General features: G+C 36.6%; 2 protein-coding genes across 4 annotated transcripts in view; both read right to left on the bottom strand.

Annotated features, from left to right (window-relative positions):
- The window catches only part of pitpnm3 (PITPNM family member 3), a 99,359-nt gene extending 88,258 nt beyond the window's left edge, over positions 1-11,101 (bottom strand). The window contains exon 1 of the mRNA XM_079824221.1: positions 10,833-11,101. Within this exon, the coding sequence (XP_079680347.1) occupies positions 10,833-10,857 (25 nt within the window). The 5' untranslated portion in view covers positions 10,858-11,101. The remainder of the gene's footprint in view (positions 1-10,832) is intronic.
- Positions 11,102-14,394: 3,293 nt separating this feature from the next.
- kiaa0753 (KIAA0753 ortholog) overlaps positions 14,395-22,954 on the bottom strand; it is a 30,362-nt gene continuing 21,802 nt past the window's right edge. For all 3 annotated transcript variants that reach the window (XM_079823170.1, XM_079823172.1, XM_079823171.1), the window contains one exon: positions 14,395-15,787. In XM_079823170.1, coding sequence (XP_079679296.1) covers positions 15,649-15,787 — 139 coding nt within the window. In that variant the 3' untranslated portion in view covers positions 14,395-15,648. The remainder of the gene's footprint in view (positions 15,788-22,954) is intronic.

Below are 22,954 nucleotides of genomic sequence, written 5' to 3'. Positions count from 1 at the left end.
TAAATGGCCTTTGTACCGCAGTCATACAAGGAGAAAGAAATTCCACTCAAACATCATTGTTATTTGTACATGACTTTCACTTTTTCAATTTTGTTTTAAATTAATTTTCTTTCTTATCTTTTTCCATTAAATCCCCATAAATGCTATTATAATTCAAAAGCAAATTCCAAAAGCAACACTGCTTGAAAATGAATTAAATGAAAAATATATTTATTTCTTTAATTTTATTAAAGCAGATGTTTTAAAATAACCATCTGTCTACTACAACAAAACTCATATAGTTAAAACATGTATATACCATAGTTGCACATTTTATCTCATCTAAAGCTATAGCCCCTGGTTAATGAAAGCAAACCATACTGTAGTCTCACATCTCATAGAATCATTGCATCAAAATAACAATGAAAAAATAGAAACCCGAACTGCCTGTAAACACACAAAAGCCAGACTGCAGTACTATATACGGTCATGAAAGGCTGTCATTCTCTCTTTCTCTCCCAGGACCACAGGGTAGCAGTGAGTCTGTCACTGCCTCTCGTGCAAGGCTATTTTTAGCACCGTGCTCTACCCAAATCGTTGTGCAAGTTTGCTAGAACACAATCATTACTGAGGAAACCTGAATCTGCCCTGAATTGTTTCAATTGTAATGAGGTGTCAGGTAGCTTCTAAGCATGAGGAAAATGGGACTGAGACAGTTTTTCTCATTTCAGAAAGGGAAACAATTTTTGCAGATATCAGGCAGGTTTAAGGTTTCTACTTGTTGATACACGAGTTCTAGAAGGTTCATAATCTTTCATTTGACTGACCCGCCCAAGACGAGCCTGCCATCACTTGTCATAGTTTCATAACTTCCAACGAAGAGAACATACTGCACACCATGTCGTAACCACAAAACCAATTTCACTAACATTTGAACAACTAATTGCTAAGTCGACATTTTGTTAACAGTGCCAAAAAAGCATTACTGTCAACAAAACTGATAAACATGGAGGTCATATAGAGTACCGCTCAAATTTTTGTTTTCTTCTTAATTTTCATTATCAAGGCTATATTACTATAGTTAAAATAAGTAATAAGTATTTTATTTAACTACTGTAATTATATATATATATTTATATAAACTGAACAAAAAATTATGTACAATGTAATTTATTTCTGTGATTTTCAGCATCATTACTCCAGTCTTTGGTCACATGATCCTTCAGAAATCATTCTGATTTGCTTATTTGGTCCTCAAGAAACCGAAACTGCATCCTTTAAAAAAATCTTTCTGACCCCAAACTTTTGAATGGTAGATGTTTGTTTGGGGTGGGACGAGATCTTGTGTGATGGAATCTTGGGGTGTGACGAGATATGCTCGAATCAGAGCTGTTCAGACCAATCAAATTGTCAGGGCAGGCGTTATACGATGATGGACAGATGATCAACAGTAACGTAATCATGCACGTCACCAAAGAGAGCTTGGGTTGAATTCGTTCTAATCCTAAACTGAGAATTTGTTCGTATATGCATTCACCTTTACTATTTCTCTCAAAAATGATGATTGTGTTGGTAAGTACTCCGTGTATCCTTAAATTCTTTTTTACAACACCGGCAAAGATCGTTTACACTCATCTTCTTCTTCTACTTCTTCCAGCGTGTGTGCAGTTGAGTTCTGTTGACAACTATGCGTCGCTCCGTTGCTCTGATTGGTTGTAGGTCTATCCAATTGAGTGCAGAGGCATTGTCTTTCCTGGTTCGGTTGAAACACGCCTCATAATCACAGCCCAATGGAGCAGTATCAGACTCATACTCTGCCTAGAATCTGAGTATGACAACGTCAGACTACTTGCATTATATTGTTCTGTCTATTACTGCATTTGATTAGGCATACTCAGAAAGTAGAAATTAAATGAGGTTTATTAAAAGATGATTAGTTAACATTTCAAAATGCAGCTGCATCGTTTTGCATTTGCAGTTGAATAAAATTTTTCCAGCCATATTTCGTAATTTCGTTAAAAATAGTGTTAAAATATTGTCTCATGTCATTCTTGTGACCCCAATATCATGTATACGTCTTGTGAGTTAAGTGTATCGTCGTCACACCCGTAATGGTAGTACAGTATGAGTATAGTATAGCAAATAGTAGAATATATAGCATGACAACCCTATATCCGTCCATTGCAGATCTGAAGGGCCCTAATAGAGCTGCATCTAAAAAATCTGATCAGTAAAGGAAATAAGAGAGATATAAACTAAAATTGAAATCAAATTAAATAGCAAATTTTCTTGTCACGCATCAATCCAGATGCATGGTCTCACAGTTTGAGAGCCACTGATCTAGAAGATGCTTGGCGTTCTATTATGCTTTGCTGGGTTACATAAATTCATGAGTTTTCATCAAGTAGAAACGTCCTTGATGTTTTTAACGGGAATAACAGTCATTTCGCACTATACTGCGTGGGTGCAGCAAGTGCTGAATTATTGGGTGTGGATAAAAATAGAATTTCATCTTCTCAGTGACAAAAACCAAGCAACAAACAAAATAAACGTGAAACCGAAATACATGCTGTTTGCTGAGAGATAATACTAGATCATCTGAGTCTCGCGGCCTGACAGCCACAGATATAGAGAGCACTATTGACTGAAATGCCATTACACAGATATAGTGTCACAATGCCTTCAATCAAAAACCCAGTAAAAAACATCAGCGGGAAACAAAACCAAACAAAACAGGAAAAAAGGAAACAAAATGTTTCTCATTTGAATGTACATCACAGGACGCCACAGGAAAGCATCTTGACTGAGGGGCACGTTAAATTGGTTTGGCTAAAAACAAACCAACTTTGCAATTCAATCTTACTACTGTGAAGAACACAAACAGTATTCTGTTTTTATTCTCAACCAAAGTCCCGCAAAATTAGTTCTTGAGAAATGCTACTTGTTTATCTGCCACTAAAAGGTCACTTCCTGAGTGGCCAAGATTAAATATATATATATCACTTGTGCATCCACTATGACCCCAAGGCTATATGTACATATGAAACATGTAACAGTACATTACTATACCTATACTATTTCAAGAAATAATGTGAAGAAACATCTACCTCTTACAACTGAACGTGTATTTTGAACCATTTCTACAGAGACCTTCACCAGCCTGAGCATGTAAATAAATTCCTAGTAGAGATGTGTTCTTAGATCTCTTTTTTCCAGAAAGCCTTCTTTTTTTCCAAGAAAGGCAACATGGATGGATTGTGCACCCAATGAAATGAATTTTGTGCAGAGGGAAATCGCACCCCTTTGAAGCTTTGAGTTCATGCAGAGCTAGACTTACAGACAAACATGACATGATGGTTTGACTCTCTGAAACCGCCTTTGATGCACTCTGGGGCTCTTGTGCTGAAGGAATATCACTGTGACTTCTAAATAACAGAATAAATGCTAATATTCATTTAGAGGTCTGTATCCTCCTGGCCGATAGACAACAAAATATACAGCAGGGGTACACAATTAAAGTTGGAAGAGGTCCAACCTCCAAATGTTCTTCCCAACAAAGGTTTGAACAATCAAAGATCCCAAAATAATGTACGCTGGAGTCAATGTTGACTATGAAGTAAAACATTTTAGGGGAAAAAAGTAATATTTTTCTTCTTTCATGTGAGTGTTAAGGATGACTGACTAGCTGTTGCATTTATAAGCGAGTCTGATTGATTGGAGAAAGTAAAGTAGATGATTTTAAAGGTCTCTGCCATGCCGCTGTCATAACATTCAGCATGTTTTCTATCCGTTATGAATGACAATAAGCAATCGACAGAACCGATTCACAGGTGTTTTCACACCTATACACTGTTATCCCTGAAATTGTTTTAATTCAAATTATTTAGGTACAATAAACATAAACTCCAACAGATTTGTTCAATGACTAAATGTTTTTCGTTTGTTGTACGATTTGCATGATTTTTTTCATTCTATTTAATTGTTTAAATTAAATGTACTTAAAGAAGCCTATTTTAGTCGGTTGTCAATACAACGCAATACAAGGAAGATGCTGATTGGCTCTTTGAACTGAAGTCAGGCATGGATGCAGCTGCACGCAGTTTTATCAACGTTTGCTGCAGTATAGGCCTTGTAACTTTACATTTTGGTCTCAAACAGCTAATACATTATTAATTCCTAATAAATTAGATGTATAACAGTTAGCCAGTAAAACAAAATGTAAGTTTAGGCTGTGTTTACACTCAAAAAATTATTTTACGATACTGTTGACTTTATTTAAACAATTTATTTTGTTTAAGGTTTTCATTTTGAAATAACTAAATAAATCAACTGAAAATAAAAGAAGACATTACATTTCTGATGATCTCAGCAGAGGAGGATTAAACAACTCCACACACAGCATTACCAGCTTCACACATCACTAACCAGACTGACATTATTTCTGTCTTACCATGATGGTGATGAGTGTTTGTTTTAGTTGGCCCTTGGCTCTTTAACATTAGTTTTTTTTTTTTTTCTTTGGCTGCTTTAACTGTGTGTTTAAAAAAACACTTTAGTTATGCCAAGACAAGCCAAAGAGAAAATGTGATCAGGTGACTTTGCCTTATTGATGATGATGACATCATCATGTAGAGGCTGAATCACTAATCTCATTCACACTAAAATGTTCTGGTTATAGAGGTAATGTGTTATCAATTTTGTGTTTACGTGATGTTATTAATGTTATTCTATAGCACGAGATCCAGCACTGTTATGGTAATTGAATAATATTCAAGATTTTAAAACCATGTAGTGCTCAAAAGGTTTAAATCTACGGCATTACTTATACACATGCAGACATCAAGAATCTGCGTATGAATCTCAACAATGGTGACAATGAAAAGCTTCATGCTGCAGTGCATGCTGGGTACCACCAATCAAAACTCCCCCATGGGTCCCAGCATGCATTGCGGCAAGAGCCCAACTAAAACGAACACTCATCTGCATCATGGTGACCGAAAATTTAAGTTAGTTTGTTAGTTCAATTAACTAAAAGTTTTTAATTAAATGCTGGTGAAATCTTAAGTACATTAAACTGGAAATGTTTTGTTTTTTCAACAAGACAAAATTAACTTTTTTAGGGCAACGAGTTTCCATAAATTGTTTAGGTTCAATCAACCTGTATAGGCTTACAGTGTAGATCATCTGTTTTGTTCCGAAACCAATGTTGCATTTTTTTTCTTGGTTAGGTTTGCTTTCATAAGACAACCTTTCAAAATGTGTTTATGCAAGTCCAGGGCCATGCAGAGAGTTCTTCAGAGGCAGGGGCTCAAATGTAAAAAAGGGGCAATATGTAAATATATATATATTAGGGGTGTAACGGTACACAAAACTGACGGTTCGTTGAAGTCACGGTTCGGTACGGATTCGGTACATCAGTTTTACAAAATTGCTTTTTATTAATTTTTATTCAACAGTGGTTTAATGAAAAAAAATTGTGTCTGTCCTTAAATGAATTCAGTTATAACTAAAAGTTTCTTAAAGATAATGCTGTAAACTATATAGGGAGCCCTTACATATTGCTATTAAAGATTAACAACAGAGCCCAAACTATTAGCCTAAATTAATTTGCTATTTATTTTAAGATATAAAAATCAACACTAATAAGCTTCACATAAGGCAGTTTTTGCATTAATATCTAAATCTAATTATTATAATTTTTTTCTCCAACTCGTTGTTGAAATATAATCATTTAGTGGCTGTAATTTTCATGACATCTAAATAACATTTAAATAAACAAGACATCACTAACAGGCTAAGTGGTAGGCTATATAATGAATATATATATAGGCTAATATAACGAATATATAGGCTAATATAGTGCATGTATTCAGTGAAAGAGTTAATATCTCTAGTGAACTCACAGCTGTGGACACTGAATGACTTCTGAGGTAAATGTGATTCTACATGACATTGTTTGTTTACAAGCTGTTTTATTGTCTTTCCGCGGTTGAAACACTGATGGAGCGATTACACAACATATGATACGTTTCAATAAGTTGTAATGTGTCCTCAACATACCTTTAGATATTCATTTCTTTAGGAAGAGATGATCGCGTTCACTCGCGCGTCGCGCGCTGCCGCTTGAAGTTGAACTGATACGCGTCTCTCTGTCACGTCTCATTATAGAGCGTTAAAATGGCATTTATCGTTTGAATTTCGTGATAAAATGGACTGAATACTTATGTTCGTGTGGGAACTCGGATTGAAGTGTGTTCCGCGCTTTAAACAAGCCGACTGTTAACTGTTATAGATTACATTCATAACCGTTCGGTACACGCGCGCACCGTACCGAAAGCCCGAAACGTTAGTTCGTCTGTCCATGTAATTTTCAACCGATTTATGAATAAGAACAGAAAATTACCGCTCCACTTCACATGCCCAATGCAATTTGAACTTGCTTTGCCAGATCACGATTTGTTGGTGTATATACATGACAAACGGGCATTGGTGAATTGTGTAATACTTTAAAATATATAATATATAGATTTGTAATTAAATCAACACATTAGCTCTGATTATGAATGGAAAAAAAATATTGGTTTACTTTTTTTCCGTAAGGCCACACACTCTCTGAAAGGACCATATTTGGCTCGAGAGCCGCTTCCGAACAGAGGAAAATCAGCTGTCAATCAAAACGCACGCAACCCATAGCAACGCTATGGCAACACCTCAACAGAAATTGTCCGACTTTTGAGCCGTTCGTTATTATTGTATACATTGTCATCAATGTCATGTTATAATAATCACAATTATTTAGTTTTATTGACCACGATATTATCATTGATATTTGACTGAGAGGGGCACTTTTGATTCATTTTGAAAAAGGGCAGGGGCTCGAGCACCCAAAGCCCCCCCCCCCCCCCCCCCTCTGCACGTGCCTGTGCAAGTCGCATGAGAGTACAACTGTCCATCAAGATGATTGACAAGTTCGCAACATGAGCTTGTGACTTTATTTGTAATTGTCGAGACACACGCAAACACAATACGAATGTAGCCTTCATTCCCGCTGTTAAACTAACTACATTTACACAATGCAATTACACACCATTTTAAGGTGAAGAGGAGCTCTTTTGGTTTTCTAAGTGTGATGTGCTGACTCACAGAATCAGACACTACTGCTATTTATATAGCACATTTCCCGTTATGAATTATAATACCATTTGGTTCGTTGGTCTGTTGAGTCGGATTGCTTTCACACCTCAAGTGAACTGTCCCCGAGTTCGTTTGCAATTGGGCCGAGACCACCTTGTTCAGGCGGTCTCTGAGCGGCTGTTTTGGTGCGGATCCGGGTGCGATTGCCGTGTTCACATAGGTCTAAACGAATCGAACCAAGGGAGAAAACACACCAGGTTCCGAAACTAAAAACGCTCAGGTGTGAAAGCACCCCATGTATATACATTGTGACATGCTTTTTTTCGTGGTATATATGCCACTATATTTTGACTAACTGGTCACTAATTTGTGACCTTTGATATAGAAAATACAACAGATTAACTAAATGATTTGTTAAAGGTGCACTGTGTAAATAATAGCTGCATCTAGTGGTGAGGTTGTGAATTGCAATTGCCCACCGCTCACCCCTCCCTTTCGAAGCACATAGTGAAGCTACGGTGGCCAACACAGGACAAAGATGTTGTCGTCTGAGACAGCAGAGAGCACTTAACGCTCTGTAGATAGAAACATAATATTTCATTATGCAAGGTCGTTACACGTCACTGAAAACATAGTTGTGTATATTATATTGGATTCCTGTCAAAATAAATATTACACACTGCACCTTTTAATAAGTTTTGACTTTGGGCAAATATCACAAATATGAATATAAACATCTTGAGAAATAAATCAAAATCCTAAAATTAGCTGGGACCGAACAGGCATCCATAAAGAATCCTTGCTATTTAGCACATAAATTAAGCCAACCAAGGTGTTTGCTGATTGGCTGCCAGTTTTGACAATGTAAAGGAACTATTTTTGCTCCAGTGATGATGTCTCTGTACAATTTCAGCTTGTTCAATACAGTGATCACTTTGATGCAATGGCAATAAGATGTACTCAATCATCCCATCCAACCCCCATCAACACTGATTCAGTAACTAAGAATCTTCAAAGTCCCAAACCAAAGGACTCAGTAAAATTACACATTACAAAACCAAATACTGTCTTGTCTTCCTATATGACAGAGAAAGGAGAACTTCTTTGCTGATTTAGAAACATGCCTGAGGTGTAATAAAATGCCTATGGCAGCTTATTAGTAGTCTACATCGCTATCCAACTTATGGAAACTGTTCTACTTAAATTAAATACAACATGGATGACAGGCTGTCACACCAATATCCCAGAGAGCTTCACATTCAAAACACAGATGACACATGCTGTGAGCTTCACATCCTAACAGACCACTTAAAACTGAAAAAAAAAAAAAAAAAAAAAACGCTTATGATCATAAGCTACAAAACATACTGACAGGATAACTCGACGTTAAGATCTGACGTTCTCTTCACCGGTTTCCTGACCCCTAGAGACTGATTAATTATCTACATTATCATGTTTGAAAATTAGCATTTCCCTTGTAAAAGTGAAATTTGAATTTTGGTTAAAAGAAGAAGTGTCATTTTGGACCACCAGCTTCACAAAAAAAATTGCAAAAATGGTGATTGTTTTTAAAAAGGTTTTTTTGAACACTGCCCTCAACTGCCATTGGTCATACAACTTATAGTTGTCAACTTGTCTCTACATATTAAAGGTATAATTCAGCCCCCAAAAAAACATTTGCCTTGATTTACTCACCCTCAAGTCATTCCATGATGAACACACAAGAAGACATGTATTTTATTATTTTTTTATCTTCTTTTATTATGTTTCACATAAGTCATCATAGAAGTCATACAGTTTTGGAACGACATGAGGGAGAATAAATGACAACCATTTTCATTTTTGAGTGTTCCGTCCCTTTAAGCTAGGTCGCTTTGGAAAAAATTGAGCATTTAAAAATAAACAAAAATACAATCATTAGAGTCCTCAAAACAAATCTCTGCTTGCATATCCCTCAGCAGCCAACGTGACTCACATAATCAATAAACTTATAGAAATACTGCCAAGCACCGCATTACCTGACATTTAGAATAATTTAGATTCATAAAATGCAAAGGGTAAGTTTCCTTCCAGATCAATAATTGCTCTGACATGCTGGACTGGATGTGCCGCCATAAACAGATTATGTATGCTGAGATGTTCAGTGCAACACTCACCTCTAGACTCAAAGCAAACATATCAGTCTCTTACAGAATATAGACCTTTACATCTCTCCCATCAGCCGCTTTTAACATTTAAGGAGTCTTGATATAAAAATTCACCTTTAGGTAAGAAACTGAATATGTGGTGCATACTACACAGGATGCACACAGAGACAAGACAAACCTCTCTCAACCACTTTCCATGTGGAACACGCATTATGAATGGCTTATGGGTTTTTGAAGACCACATTTTGTTTTTATTAAATGATCCTGATTAAAGAATATTGGAGGGGAAAAGGCTGACCAATGGATCAACACTCGCCAACTGGGCTCTTATTGGGTCAAAGATTAATCAAATGTTCAGTAATATTCTACCACCATCTGTGATTTGATGAAATGTATTATTAACCACACCATAGACTATGTATTGTCAAGAAACCTGAAGAAAAACATTATACTGTATGATAAAAACATTAACTCATGTCTTATACACTATTTTATGACACTATTCATAAAAACCCTAATATATTATTTGCTAGATCTTCCGGGAGTCCATAAAGTTACTGCAGGGGCCTGTAAACTGAAATACAAAACAAAGACTTTAAACTTGATGTGTGTCATTAATGAAAATGATTTTAGTTGGACCAAAGAGAATTTGACATCTTTTTTACTGATATTCAGACGTTTCTACTTAATTAATATCAAGTCTACTAATAAATGCGTATTTCTATAGCACCCAACATAATAACACCTTTACATCCTTTAACATGAAACATGGTGTTCACACAAAATAACTTTTGCTTAAATAAAAAGTTCATTTTAATGCTATTCATTTTCAAGTCAGAAAAAAAGTATTTTAAGCTTAACAACTTAATTCTTTATCAATATTATTATTATTAATTATTATTATTACCCTATTATTATTATTAATAATAAAACAATTATCTTAATAATAATGTGTAAATTAATATGAATATTATTTAATGATGTATGGCATTGTTATGATGTAAAAAAAGCACACACACACACACACACACACACACACACACACACACACACACACACACACACACACACACACACAAACAATTAGAACAGGCATATCAGTAGGCTAATATCAGTCATGAAAATACAAAAGTTATTATTCAGTGTTACCAATAAAACCAAGAATCTTTATTGTATTAGGGCTCCCTGGAATGCCTGAAAGTCTGGGTAGAGGGTCCCCGGCTCAGATATGGATGACAACTCTTGCCCTAGATTCTAAAAACATTGTACATTTCAGAAAAAGGCCACTTTTTTGAGAGAACATGTTAAGATGAAGGTAAGAAGAAGCCAACGTATCGACTGCTTCTCAAACCCATAAGCGTTGGAATGAGCCCATGACGCCCAAAAACGCTGTCTAGAAAGACAGCTCACTAGGTTTTAAGACACAGCCCTGGTTCATCACACGCATTCCAACAGATTGACGCGGAAAGTGAAGAGCAACTGACTGTCCACTCTTTCCGCGGAGATACCGCAGCTGTACGTCAACCCAGCAGATGTCACATCACACATACACAACACACAGACATCTCTCACCTTTCCCTCTGGTCTCTTTAGCCATCCTGCGTCTTTGCAGTTAGTTTGGACAGTACGCACGTCTCTCCCCTCTGTCCTTGTCTGCGCGAGGTAGAAGCGATTTAAAGTCTATGCGCGTTTCATGTTTTAAGATGCAGTGGAAATGACATGCGAAGGTGGGAGTATCCATTAACGCTGAGAGAAACCCTTGTGTTGAAGTAAGCGCGGACTTGGGGCTGTTTGTATGTGTGCAGACTTTGCTGTTGTCCTCCTCTCCTCCTGTTGAGCTCGAGGTGTGATGTTCGACTGCCTCCAGTGGCTCTGCGCGAGCTGCAGTCCACTTGGAAACCGCCAAGCGCATTAATGCAGGCTTCAGACCACCCGCCGTCATTATAAAGTTATTTATTCATATACGTATTTAAATAAATAATATTACTCTATAACATTGCGCCTCCTTAATGACGTTACACAGTTCATATATATGGACTGTTACTGTATGGACTGTGTAATTCATATGGGTATTAGATGTTTACTAAGATCCTTCAATTATCTATTGAAACCCACAATCATTTTGAAAATATCAGTAAGCTTTATATGTATAAAATCATAATTTATTGGGTAACCTCTAAATTTCAACTTGTTGAAATGATATTGACATTTTTTTTTATCAATTTTGCTTTTTTTCATTCTTGTTTTTAAACATATCTTTTTGGGGTTTTTTAAATGAAGTTAATATATATATTTCTATGATTTTATTCATTGCTATGATTTTTCATGATTTTATTCATTTCTGAGATTTTTCATGATTTTATATATATATATATATATATATATATATATATATATATATATATATATATATATATATATATAGTCTCGACCAAAACATGTCTTGAAGCACACACACTCACTCACTCACTCACTCACTCACTCACTCACTCACTCACTCACTCACTCACTCACTCACTCTAACACACACACACATTCACACACACACACACACGCACACGCACACACACACACACACACACACACACACACACACACACACACACACACACACACACACACACACACACACACACACACACACACACACACACACACACACACACACACACACACACACACACACACACTCTCTCTCTCTCTCTCTCTCTCTCTCTCTCTTTCTCTCTCTCTCTCTCACACACACACACACACACACACACACACACACTCACATGCACGCACACAATCGCATGTCCAACAACCCAGCAGTGTTCAAAGCAGTAGGCCTATGTGAAAATTTCAACTATTGAATACTCCTTAGACCCAAAAAAAATAAATTAATGTTTTATGTTAACACACACACACACACACACACACACCACTGGAATCCCTTTTATATGACATTGTTAAGTGAGACTCTTTTGTACACTAAAATAATTATGTTGTCAATTGCAATGGACATTTTGTGAAAATAAAACAAAGTGGTTCTGAAAAAGTTTACATTGTAAGATGTTTTTTTAGGTAGAAAAATCTCAAGACCCAAAGTATAGAATAGCTCTATAGGTTTCTTACCAGATATTTACTGTCAGATGTTTGTCTGATATATGTTCTGACTCCATATGTGCAACATAGTTAGTTATACAATGTTGGAAGTCTGATTCAGCCATGGCAAACTAAGTATTGTTGTCACTACCAAAACATTACGGTCACTACCGAAAATGTGCAGTCACGACCGAAACATGGAATGTTTTGTCAAAAATAAAGTATATTGCATTTTCAACTAAGATCTTCTGATTGTGTTTGGTTCAATGCATATTCAAACTAATAAATCTTCAACTTTGAAATCAGTATGGTAAACTTTATGCCTTCTACAAAGAAAGATTGGATTCAAAATACAACAAATCTCATAAATTACACTTAAAATGTTATTAAAATTGTAATTGTTATTGATTTAATAAAGTGCAATTTGATGCATTTTTAACAAGATGAGAAAATTGAGAGACTTTTTAATGTTTAATGTTTTGTTATGTTGGTAAAAGTTTGTGTTATGTTAGTGTTTTGGAGGTTACCATTGTGGTGAAGTGTAGAGCATGTGCTTGGGGTGAGGACCTATTAAAAGTTGTTTTGTTGATAAAAAACTACTCTGGGCATGCCATGGATGTAACTAAACCATCTTCTGGCTAGCCAATAAAATCTTGTAAAAGGTTTTTGTAAATGCTCTCAAAAGCTATTCTTTGAGTTAATGTAATTAAATCATGGAAAGGATTTCCATGTGATTAAATGGCTTTCTTTCAGCATTAAGCACTTTTTTTTGGCTAACCTAAATAAATTAGTTGGTCCAAAACATTGCAAATTAGTAAGCTGTGACTAACCATAGTAAATAAGTTGAATCAACCTTAATAAATTAAGTTGACCCAACATAAGTACATCAAATTGGAATAACACAACTGCATAATGCTGAAATAAAGCAAGTTAATCATGTGGAAATACTTTCCATGATTTTTTTATGTTCATTCAAAGAGTTATTTTTTTGAGTGTAGGAGTTGTGTATGTTGCAGGTCCTGTTTTTGTTTTGTTTCTTACCATCTGAAAGTGAGTGACATGACAGAATCTGTCACCACAATTGAAGAACGACTCAAAACTCTTCTGAGATCATAGTTCAAATTGTTGCAAAAGGAAACCACAGGAAATCTTTCAACAAGAGCCTTACAATATTGACAGGCACTCAGTTACCTTAAAAATCCCACAAGTGCTTCACAATTTGGCCTACAGTATAACTTTAAGCTGATACAAACAACAGTTGTATAGTTGAGGGACCACAGGTGCTGTCCATGCCTGCCGGCAAACTGAGTAACTGCATTGTGAAAGCTGAAGTGTAAAAGGGATTGTGCAGTAGAAAACAGAAATATAAATATCCTTCCCCTGCTAATGGCAGTATATCTCTGTAGTCCTATAGTAAGTATATAGTATAGTATAGTATAGTATAGTAAGTAAGATGACGAAATGTTAGCTTGTTCATAAATCATGGTGTTGCGATTCCTCCTCAGCCTTTAAATAACCAACTCTGTCACAGTACATCCAACATCAGTTCGGCTGATTAATGTTGGGCTGTAATGACTATAAAAAATATGAGTCTTGTGCTAGCTGTCAAACAGTTGAAAGAAAAATTGGCAAAATCAAGGCCAAGTGTGGTGCACTTTCCATAAACATATTTACAGCTTATTGTCTGTATGAAAATATACACAGTTCTGTGTTGCCATGTACAGTATATAAAAACAACTCCAGCTCATCCTATAACATAAGGCGTTTCTGCATCAGGGATCCTAAATAACTGTTCTCGAGTAGCTCGAAATGACTATTGATAAAGGTGAAGTCTATAGTTTTTCAATTCCAAGCAAAACTGCCCATGTTGCATTAGCCCACTCCTTTAGGGATTTGGCCTATTTGTAGCAGCCAGGAAACCCAATGACAAAACACTTTTGACTCCAAACATTGCATCGAGTTTCTGGTAAAGCAGCAGCAGCAGCAGCAGCAGAGAAACAGCCTGCAGGCCAGACAAGCAGAAAGATAGACAACGCTGATCACGCTAGCTGGATGCAGGAAAAAATTTATAATTCAATTAATTAAAACTTTTTCTCTTAAAAGCAATTTCATCTAGGGTACAAGGCCAGGGAGATGCTTGAAAGGGACATTTATTTTCATTATAAATTAAATCATGAATATAAATACAATACAAATTCAACAGGTGTCTTTCACCAGCAATAAAAACAACCAAGAACAAGTTCAGGCCAAACTGGAGTCCATAATGGTTCATGGCACAATGCCTGGAATTCACTGGCAAATGTAGTCAGTTGTGCTTTTAGTTTGCATTTGGCACTTTACACAAAAAAGTATTTTGCTGAACAGAATTGGAAGAAACCTGTGACTCACCTCTGGGGGTTGACAGGTTAAAAATATTCCCTAAAATCTGCTCACTACATTAGAATTAAAGGACAACCAATACTTTTAAAACCAAACAAAGACACAGACCCTCATTTTTGATGCCTAAACTCCACACTTTCTGATTATTATAGCCTTTCTTGGTTATGTAAGAGCTGTAGGCGTGTGTAATTTTCTGCACACAGTCCCTATTGAAAGAATGTTTGTAAAGACTAGTGCACTCAGGGCCTGTGCGTCCTGTCCGAGCACATTCCCAGCATACTGTACCTGCCTAACATCTGGACTCAACTGGAGGTCATTCCCCCCTCAGGCCCTGACACAAACTGTCGCACTGGAAATCACAGCCAACATATGGAAAGCTTAGTAAACTTAAAGACAATTAGCATAGAGAAACAAAACATATGCTTTAGAGTGTGTGAAATCAGTCCAAAAAACAACAAGTTTGTGTCCTTATGTGGAAAGCATTAATGCCTCCAATAATGCTCATTCAAGAGGAAGTGAGTGATCCTCTCTAGTGTGAGGTATTTATGGATAACAGTGTAACTCTTACATTTGCAAGGCATTAATAATGTAGATGTTATTTTGTTTACACTGAATAGCAACTAACTACTGCATCGACTAATGCACAAAGAAGGTTGCATGGAATATGACACATTGATGTGACACTTGTTAGCCGTGTGCTAAAAAGCATCTGTTTGCATTTAGAAGTCAGACCGCCCACTAAGGTTTCGCATTACAGCTCAAAAATGAGTAAAAAAACTGAGCTCTAACCAGTAGGTTCTATATTTTAAAGCATGAAAACGTAATTCATGGGGGAAAACATACAAATATATAAACCTGGATATTACAATTTTCAATTCCAAAAACATTCAAATGTCATTGCTTGTAAGTTGTTTATGAGGAGCTTCTATGACACTGATGTAGTGGGTGACTGCGCAGGCTGGAGGAACTCTGAAGTGAAAACCGCTTCCGCATACTCTTCACACACATCCTGGAACTCTGCCGCCACATCAGCCAGTGCCTCGGCCATTAGCTCATCAGCCAGACTGAGGGAAACAAGGGAGAAGAGAGTTACAATCTCTCAGCACTTATTGCTCAGTTTACATTAAAGGGACAGTTCACCCCCCAAAAAATGACAATTTTATCCCTTAAAAGGTACATACTTAAAAGTATAAAGTTTCTGCAAAACCAGTGGCACCTAGCAGTATTACAAAAATAAAGCATATTTTGCAAATGCCCCTTTCCTGCGTCACGCCTCCCCAACCTAAACATCACAAACACAGCTCTCACAGATGTCTGAATGGGTAAAACTACATTCGATAAAAGGTCAGACATATTAACAATATTTTTAGCTGTGTTGCTATGTGTTATAAGTAAGCTCTGTAACACTCTGTTTGAGGCTGTCTACACTGGACACATCAAAGTAAACATTATAAACTGGAACATTTGTCTTTCTGAATGGATGCATGATGTTGTATTGAAGCGTCCATAGTGCGTTGCATCGCAACACCCCATTTGCTTTGTCGTGTTTGATCTTTGAAGATCTAGAAGATCTTGAAGAATCATTTAATGCAGTGAATTGTGGCTTGTCCTTCTGTAACCGAAGCTGAATGTCTTTTCCCGTGTAATGCATCAGTCATTGTCCCACATGGGCTAAACGCAATCTGGCTCCGCCTGTTACAGTAGCCACTTCCCAAATTCTCACTATAGAGGATATGTATTGACATAATTTCCCCGCCAGAACACGCCCCCTCAAACGGACTGAGTGACAAAAGAGCAGCTGCGTGATTGGATTTAACAGGGGAAACTGAAAACGCGAGTAAAACAAACAATTATCAGTTTAAACTAAAGGTTGGACTGGATATGAGTGTTCCTTGCAACTTACCAAAGATCCAGTGATCCATGGATATTGACATGCAGCCAGGATCATGTTAACTGACATTTATATGAGCCTGATTTCAACGCAATAGGTAAGCTGATTGGATTTTGGTTATCGGATTGGATCATATCTTGAAAATGGGTTGTTCAAAAGGGAAATCTGGAATCAAATTAGATCACGGAATCCAATCCTAGTTTTAATATGGATCAAACCTTCAGTTTGTGTTGTTCAAAACTTGTCAGTAGGATTTGGATAACTTTGATCCAAAAAAACAGGATTATTCTGATCCTAACAGGGGGTAGGATTTCAAGGTGGATTCCAGGAAGAAAATGTAGCAAAACTTTAAAACTGGTCAAAAAATACAACATTTGTATCATATAATACACAAACACATTATTTTATTTTGCTCTTGATTAGTTAGGCTAATTGTTAAAGTAATAGATATTAGGCTACCAATGCCTTTCGGTAGCCTACAGTCAAAGTAAAAAAAGATTTAGCCGCCATAAAATAAATTCCCAAACAGCTGTAAATATCAAACAAAAATATTATATTAAATTTAGTGTTTTTTTTATCACTTATAAGACTTTTTACTTCTTATCAATAATAAGAGATGAACCAGTCAAAAGTTCTTCGCGAGCGAACGCAAGGTTTCTCGGGTGAAAGCTACGCAAAACTTTTCTGAGAGAACGCAAAAAAACAGAGGTTGACCGATTCATCGGTTTTGCCGATTAATCGGCACCGATAGCTAGGGTGACCACCCGTCCCGCTTTGCGTTGTACCGCACAGCATTTTCACCACTTGTCCCGCACGTCGCATATTGAGAAAATGTCCCGCATTTTCATCAGTCTGTTGGTTTTTAATGATCATATTAAGAAAACATGCATGCGTTCTTTTGCCTTTTTAAGAAAGCATTTCATTTATTCTTTTTGCGGCATCGTATTTCACCTAGACATATTTAACAGCGCTTCGTCAGACGTAACATCCCGCCTTTCACAAATACAACAACAGCCGTTTTTAAAATCATATCCAATGGTTGAAAAGAAAGGAGTAAACACGGTCACTAGTAGGTTGTGATGGCTGTCAATCAAAATGTGGAGCGGTTCGTTCCATGTAGAAAACGAATGGATAATTCGGTAAATTGGTTATATTCTTAATATATAATATAATATATAAGACTGTCAATGAACTAATTTAATGTTGCTTTATATTTTATTTGTTCATTATTGGACTTGGTCAGATCTGATGCCTGCTGCCTTTGGGCTCAGTGATGTTGAATTTAAATGACATGTAAAATGTTACATTGTGATGTAATGGTGTTTTCTGGAAGGGACTAAAGAACAGTATTTTTATCATCTGAAAGGCAGAATACGTTTTTATTAAGTTAGATAGACATTGTGTAACAGTTTCAGATTATGTTTTAGTGTCGGTAACATGTCCCACATTGTCCCACACAAACTTAGTAATTGTCCCACATTTGGTTTGTTTGATGGTGGTCACCCTACCGATAGCTGAATGGTGGAACAATCGGTTATCTGCAAAAATCCACACCGATAGTTTTTCCGTGATGCGTCTGTTGCTGGAGCGGCAGAGAACGGTGCGCTGTCATTACACAGCACGAGAGCTTTGAGAAGGGCCTGCTGCCATTATAAGGCACGAGAGCGGCCTCTAGACGCGAAAAAAAAAACCTCACGCCTTGTTTACATTCACACGCGAGGCAGCTCGCTGCACGGAAAGCACATGCTGCACGTAGAACGCCCGCTGACACATCAGATGCGTTTAAAACACGTCAGCGAAACGGTATGAATACAGAACACTACAGTACTTGTTGCCAAATCATTATAAAGTAATTCATTTCTTGACTAGATGCTGCATTAACAGGTAAATAACAGCAGTGTGTATCTTTGTCGTCGAGGCTGAGAGGACGCTAACATTAGCAGTACCTCAAGCAGTTAAAACAATGTGATAAAAACACACGCAAGTCCGACCCAAATGTTGCATATATAAAATTAGTGATGTGAGAAAGCAAACTATCGTCATGCTGCCGACAGAAACATAAACAAAGCAGAAGCACATTAATTTTTTTATTTGTTTAGATTTGTATGAAATGGTAACACCACAATAAGATTCCATTTGTAACATTAACTACAGTTAATAAATGCTATGGAAGTATTGTTCATTGTTAATTTCAACATTAAATTGAGTTTGAATTTTTTTTATCTGGTAACCTTGGTTAATGCACTATGAACTAACATGAATGATCAAGGTGCAATATTGCTCATATTAAATGCTGAAAAAATGTATGCATAATGCATATAGTTCATGTACGCTAACACATCCTTGTTGCATAGGGACTTGCATAGTGTTACCTATGATATGTACATGCATGTTTCTAGGTTATAGGTAAAGAAACAAATTTGACCTGTAATATTTAATGTTTAAATTATTTTCTGAAGAATTTGTTCTGTTAGAACTTATTTTAATATTCATATTTATGTTTTTAATTTAGCACATTTTCATGAATCAGTACAGTTTGTTTATTTATTGTTATAAAGTAAAGCACTGTTTTACTTATGTTTTTTTATCCAGTATCCATTTTAAAAACTATCAGTCGATTAATCGGTTATCGGCAAGTGTGGTCCAACCTAGTTATCAGTATCGGTAAAATCCACTATCGGTCGACCTCTAATTTTTTCCATCACCATGTCCCTTTAGGGGCTCTGTAGAGCACTAGTAATCCAGATTTGGTAATCTGAAAAGGTGTGTATCTGGATCAGGGTGATCCAATCCAATTTTGCTTTGAAAAACCGGCACAAAAGTCAAATGGATTACCTGATCCTGGATAGCAAAATATGGGATTTCCAAATCCAGATCATTTTGATCCAGATTAAATGTTTTAAACAACTGGCCCAAGGAAATACATGTAGAAACAGACAGGTGAACACTCAGAGAACATAAAACGCACCCCAACATTGACGAGATCAGACCCTGACTGAAAGAAACAAGGAGTCTAAATACTGGAACACATGAGGGAGCATATTAACAGGGCACATGTGAAAGACATGACTAATCAGGACTGACAGGGGAAAACTAGGTCACAATGAAAAACACAAAAACAGCAGACACGTAAATACAAGATGGTAATATTTAATTGATGAGTTGCCAATACAATAGCCTATATAGGGTATGATTTTACCCCAAAATTCAACATATTGACACAAAATGATAACTGCAAATCCACGTTTCGCTGCCTGGATTCCAGTTGTTTCTGTAAATTGCAGTGATCCATTTGCTTCTCTTTTCTGTAGCTTTCGGTAGTCTGTAAAAATATACCTCAGATTTCTTGTCAAATGTGCCAATAATTTCAAAGCGCTTTCCCATTTTAGCGGTGTTTTGTGTTTTTTTTACGCAGAATTTACGCTGAAACCTAATGCTGCCGCTCAGTCTTTTTGCCACTTACACTCTAAAAAAAAAGGGGTCTTCGTCTTAATCATAGAGGAACCACTTTTGGTGCTATATATAGCACCATATCTTAACATGTTCTGTATATGGTAGTGGTACTATATAGTACCTTAGTTAGCGGTGCTATATAGCACCTTAGTCAAAGAACCGGTGAAGAACCTCTGAAGAACCACTGAAGCACCAAAATTGGTTCTATATAGCACTTAAAAAGGTTCCCCTATGATTACGAGCCGAAAACCATTTTTGGTGTAGTGGGCGTGACCGCAGTCACTCCGGCCGATGGTGACGCCAAACGCATGCCCTCTATAGCCCCTCCCCTTTTCTGCACTCGTTGTGTTCCGACTTCTGGTTTGTATTTTCACAGCATGAAGGTAAAATCTTACGGATGAATGAATGAACCACTCCTTTTAAAATCTTCCCTGTCTACGGAGATTGCTCAGATAACTTTCATTAACTCTACAATTAGTAAATACACTTCACGAGCCATTTACTCTGTAACAGTGATGCCATAGAAATATACAGAGCTGCCGCAAAAACTGAAGTTCAAACACAAAATTCTAAAGATGGCTGTGCGCTTGTTTCTATGGTGCATAAGGTATATAAGCTGAGCTGGAAAGTTGACAGATCTGAGTAGACCACTCTCAATCATTTAATGGTGCCTGGGGGCTCAATGTTTACACTTTTTGGGGATATAAAGTAATCTGATACTAACAGCAGTCAATGAACAATAAACTGGGTTAAGAGAATGTATTTTAACATAAAAAATATGACATACTTCTCCTTTAATCTTAGTTATTATAATTGCCTTATTCAGAATTAACATGTTTGGTGTATTTTTGTGTCAGTGTTGTTATTGGTCTACTGTTGTATAAATGTATGTTATAAATCCTATTGTGAACAATTAATTTGTGCATATGCTACATTACACCTTAGACCTCAAAATCAAAGTGTCTTAACTGGACCTTCCGGTATAAATCGACTTGTCTATGGTGAGGTATCCAGACTCCTCCAATCATTTCTCCAATCACTTCTCAAGTCTCTGCCCTACATTTTTACTTTTTGAAAATCTTTTTCACTCAGAAGTACATCACAATACATCGGAAAAGATCTGTCACTACTTCCATATCATCTGGACTTTTAAGATAAAGAAATATATAAAAAAAGATTAATAATAATAATAACTAATAAATATGACAAAAAGCACATAAAAAAATTACAAAAACTGAAATTAAAAAACGAAATTAAAAATTCTAAATATGAATAAATACAATAACACTGTATAAATAATAAAATAAAACGGTTTTGTGACCTCTCAACGTTAAAAAAATAAACATTACTTCTTTCTATGCTTTTAGAAAAGAGCACTTCTTCCAGCAAAACACATTAGTATTCACATTATGGCTAATCAGTTTTAAAAAATTTAAAAACTGCACACTGATGCATTTCAGTCTTCAGCCTTCCTCAGTGTCAGGAACAAAAAAAGAAAAAATAAACTTTAAATGTCTTAAGAACAGATCATCTAAATTCCTCCTTTTGGGCAAGTATTAAAATTCCTCTGTGTAAAGAGCAGAGCTACCCAGAGAGTCCAGACTGTCTGTGCTCACTCAAGGCCTTGACTGCCTTCAAGGCTCTTATTACCCACAATGCACTGCAGACTGACAAGTGCCCGCGCCCATTCCCAGCAGCAGCACTAATTGCCGTGACATTTCCCATCTTCTCTATTTCTCTGGAATAATAACCCTTCAGAGTATCTACGGTGCTACACTGACCTCTGCAAAAATAGACCCTTCGTTTCTTTTTATATCCATGGAATAACTCAGCTTTTTTTCAAGCTACAGCACACAGGGAAATATTTTCACTTTTCAATTCCTCACTTTCTTGCTTCCGTAAATTCTTTCTGCAACATTTCTTCTCTCCACCCACACAGCCCATGGCGCAAGGACCAAGTCTGACAAATGAGACCTCAGCTCTAGGATCAGATTCTTGTTTTTGTGTTCCTCTTCCCACCGCTGTTAAAAGTGTGCTCTCTGTGGACTAGAAGGATTTGATAAATATCCACCGCATTGCACCAACTTAAAAATTCTGTTAAGTATGCTAATGGTGGGGTGGGCGTGCAGGAGCACTAGTGGAACAAGAAAGACGCTCATTTGCACAGGAGCACGCTCTATATTAGCACCCATCAAAAACAGAGCTAATATTTACATTTAAAATGGCATCGTGTGCGAGGATCATTATAGCCGAGAGACTGTAAACAATCTCAACTCCTAGCTGTGTCACTGAGGGAAACACGCTGGGGCTTATGACTAATCTGCTGTTGCTCTGGGTGCAAATAGAAAAGCTGAGCATTTAGTGTTTATACATCCAGGAACGTGTCTTAAGCACAAGTCAAATCATAACGAAAATATGTCAGGAAATTGCAGATATCGGTGCTGAATGAGTAAGAGCTAATTTAGGTTAGATGTCTATGGGCCACATGCACACTGCAGCTTCCATACACACATACAATTGCAAGAAAAAGTATGTGAACCGCTTGCAGAATCTGTGCACCTGCAAAAAAAGCTTTTCTTACTTAGTATTTTTGTCTTGTTTCTGGTCCAAACATCTAAAAACTCTCAAAACAAGAAGCATTTACTAGCCAAATAAAAATTGTCTTGTTTTTGAGGGAAATAACTCAAAATTAAGTTAGTTTTTGCTTAAAAGTACATAGTTTGTACATAGGGAACAGGACTGTAAAATAAAGTGCTACCAAAAAACTGAAGTGTCCAGTAACCTGTATTAAACAAGAGCAAACGTGAGATGAAAATTCATTTTCTGAAGTAACCATGCCATTTTAGCTTGCGTCTACAAGTCATTGAGCTCTTTTATTGCATTACAA

Source organism: Gobio gobio (assembly GCF_949357685.1).
Source record: "Gobio gobio genome assembly, chromosome: 8".
NCBI lineage: Eukaryota > Metazoa > Chordata > Actinopteri > Cypriniformes > Gobionidae > Gobio > Gobio gobio.
The sequence above is the reverse complement of the archived record's forward strand: the minus strand, read 5'-3'. Positions and strand labels throughout refer to the sequence as shown.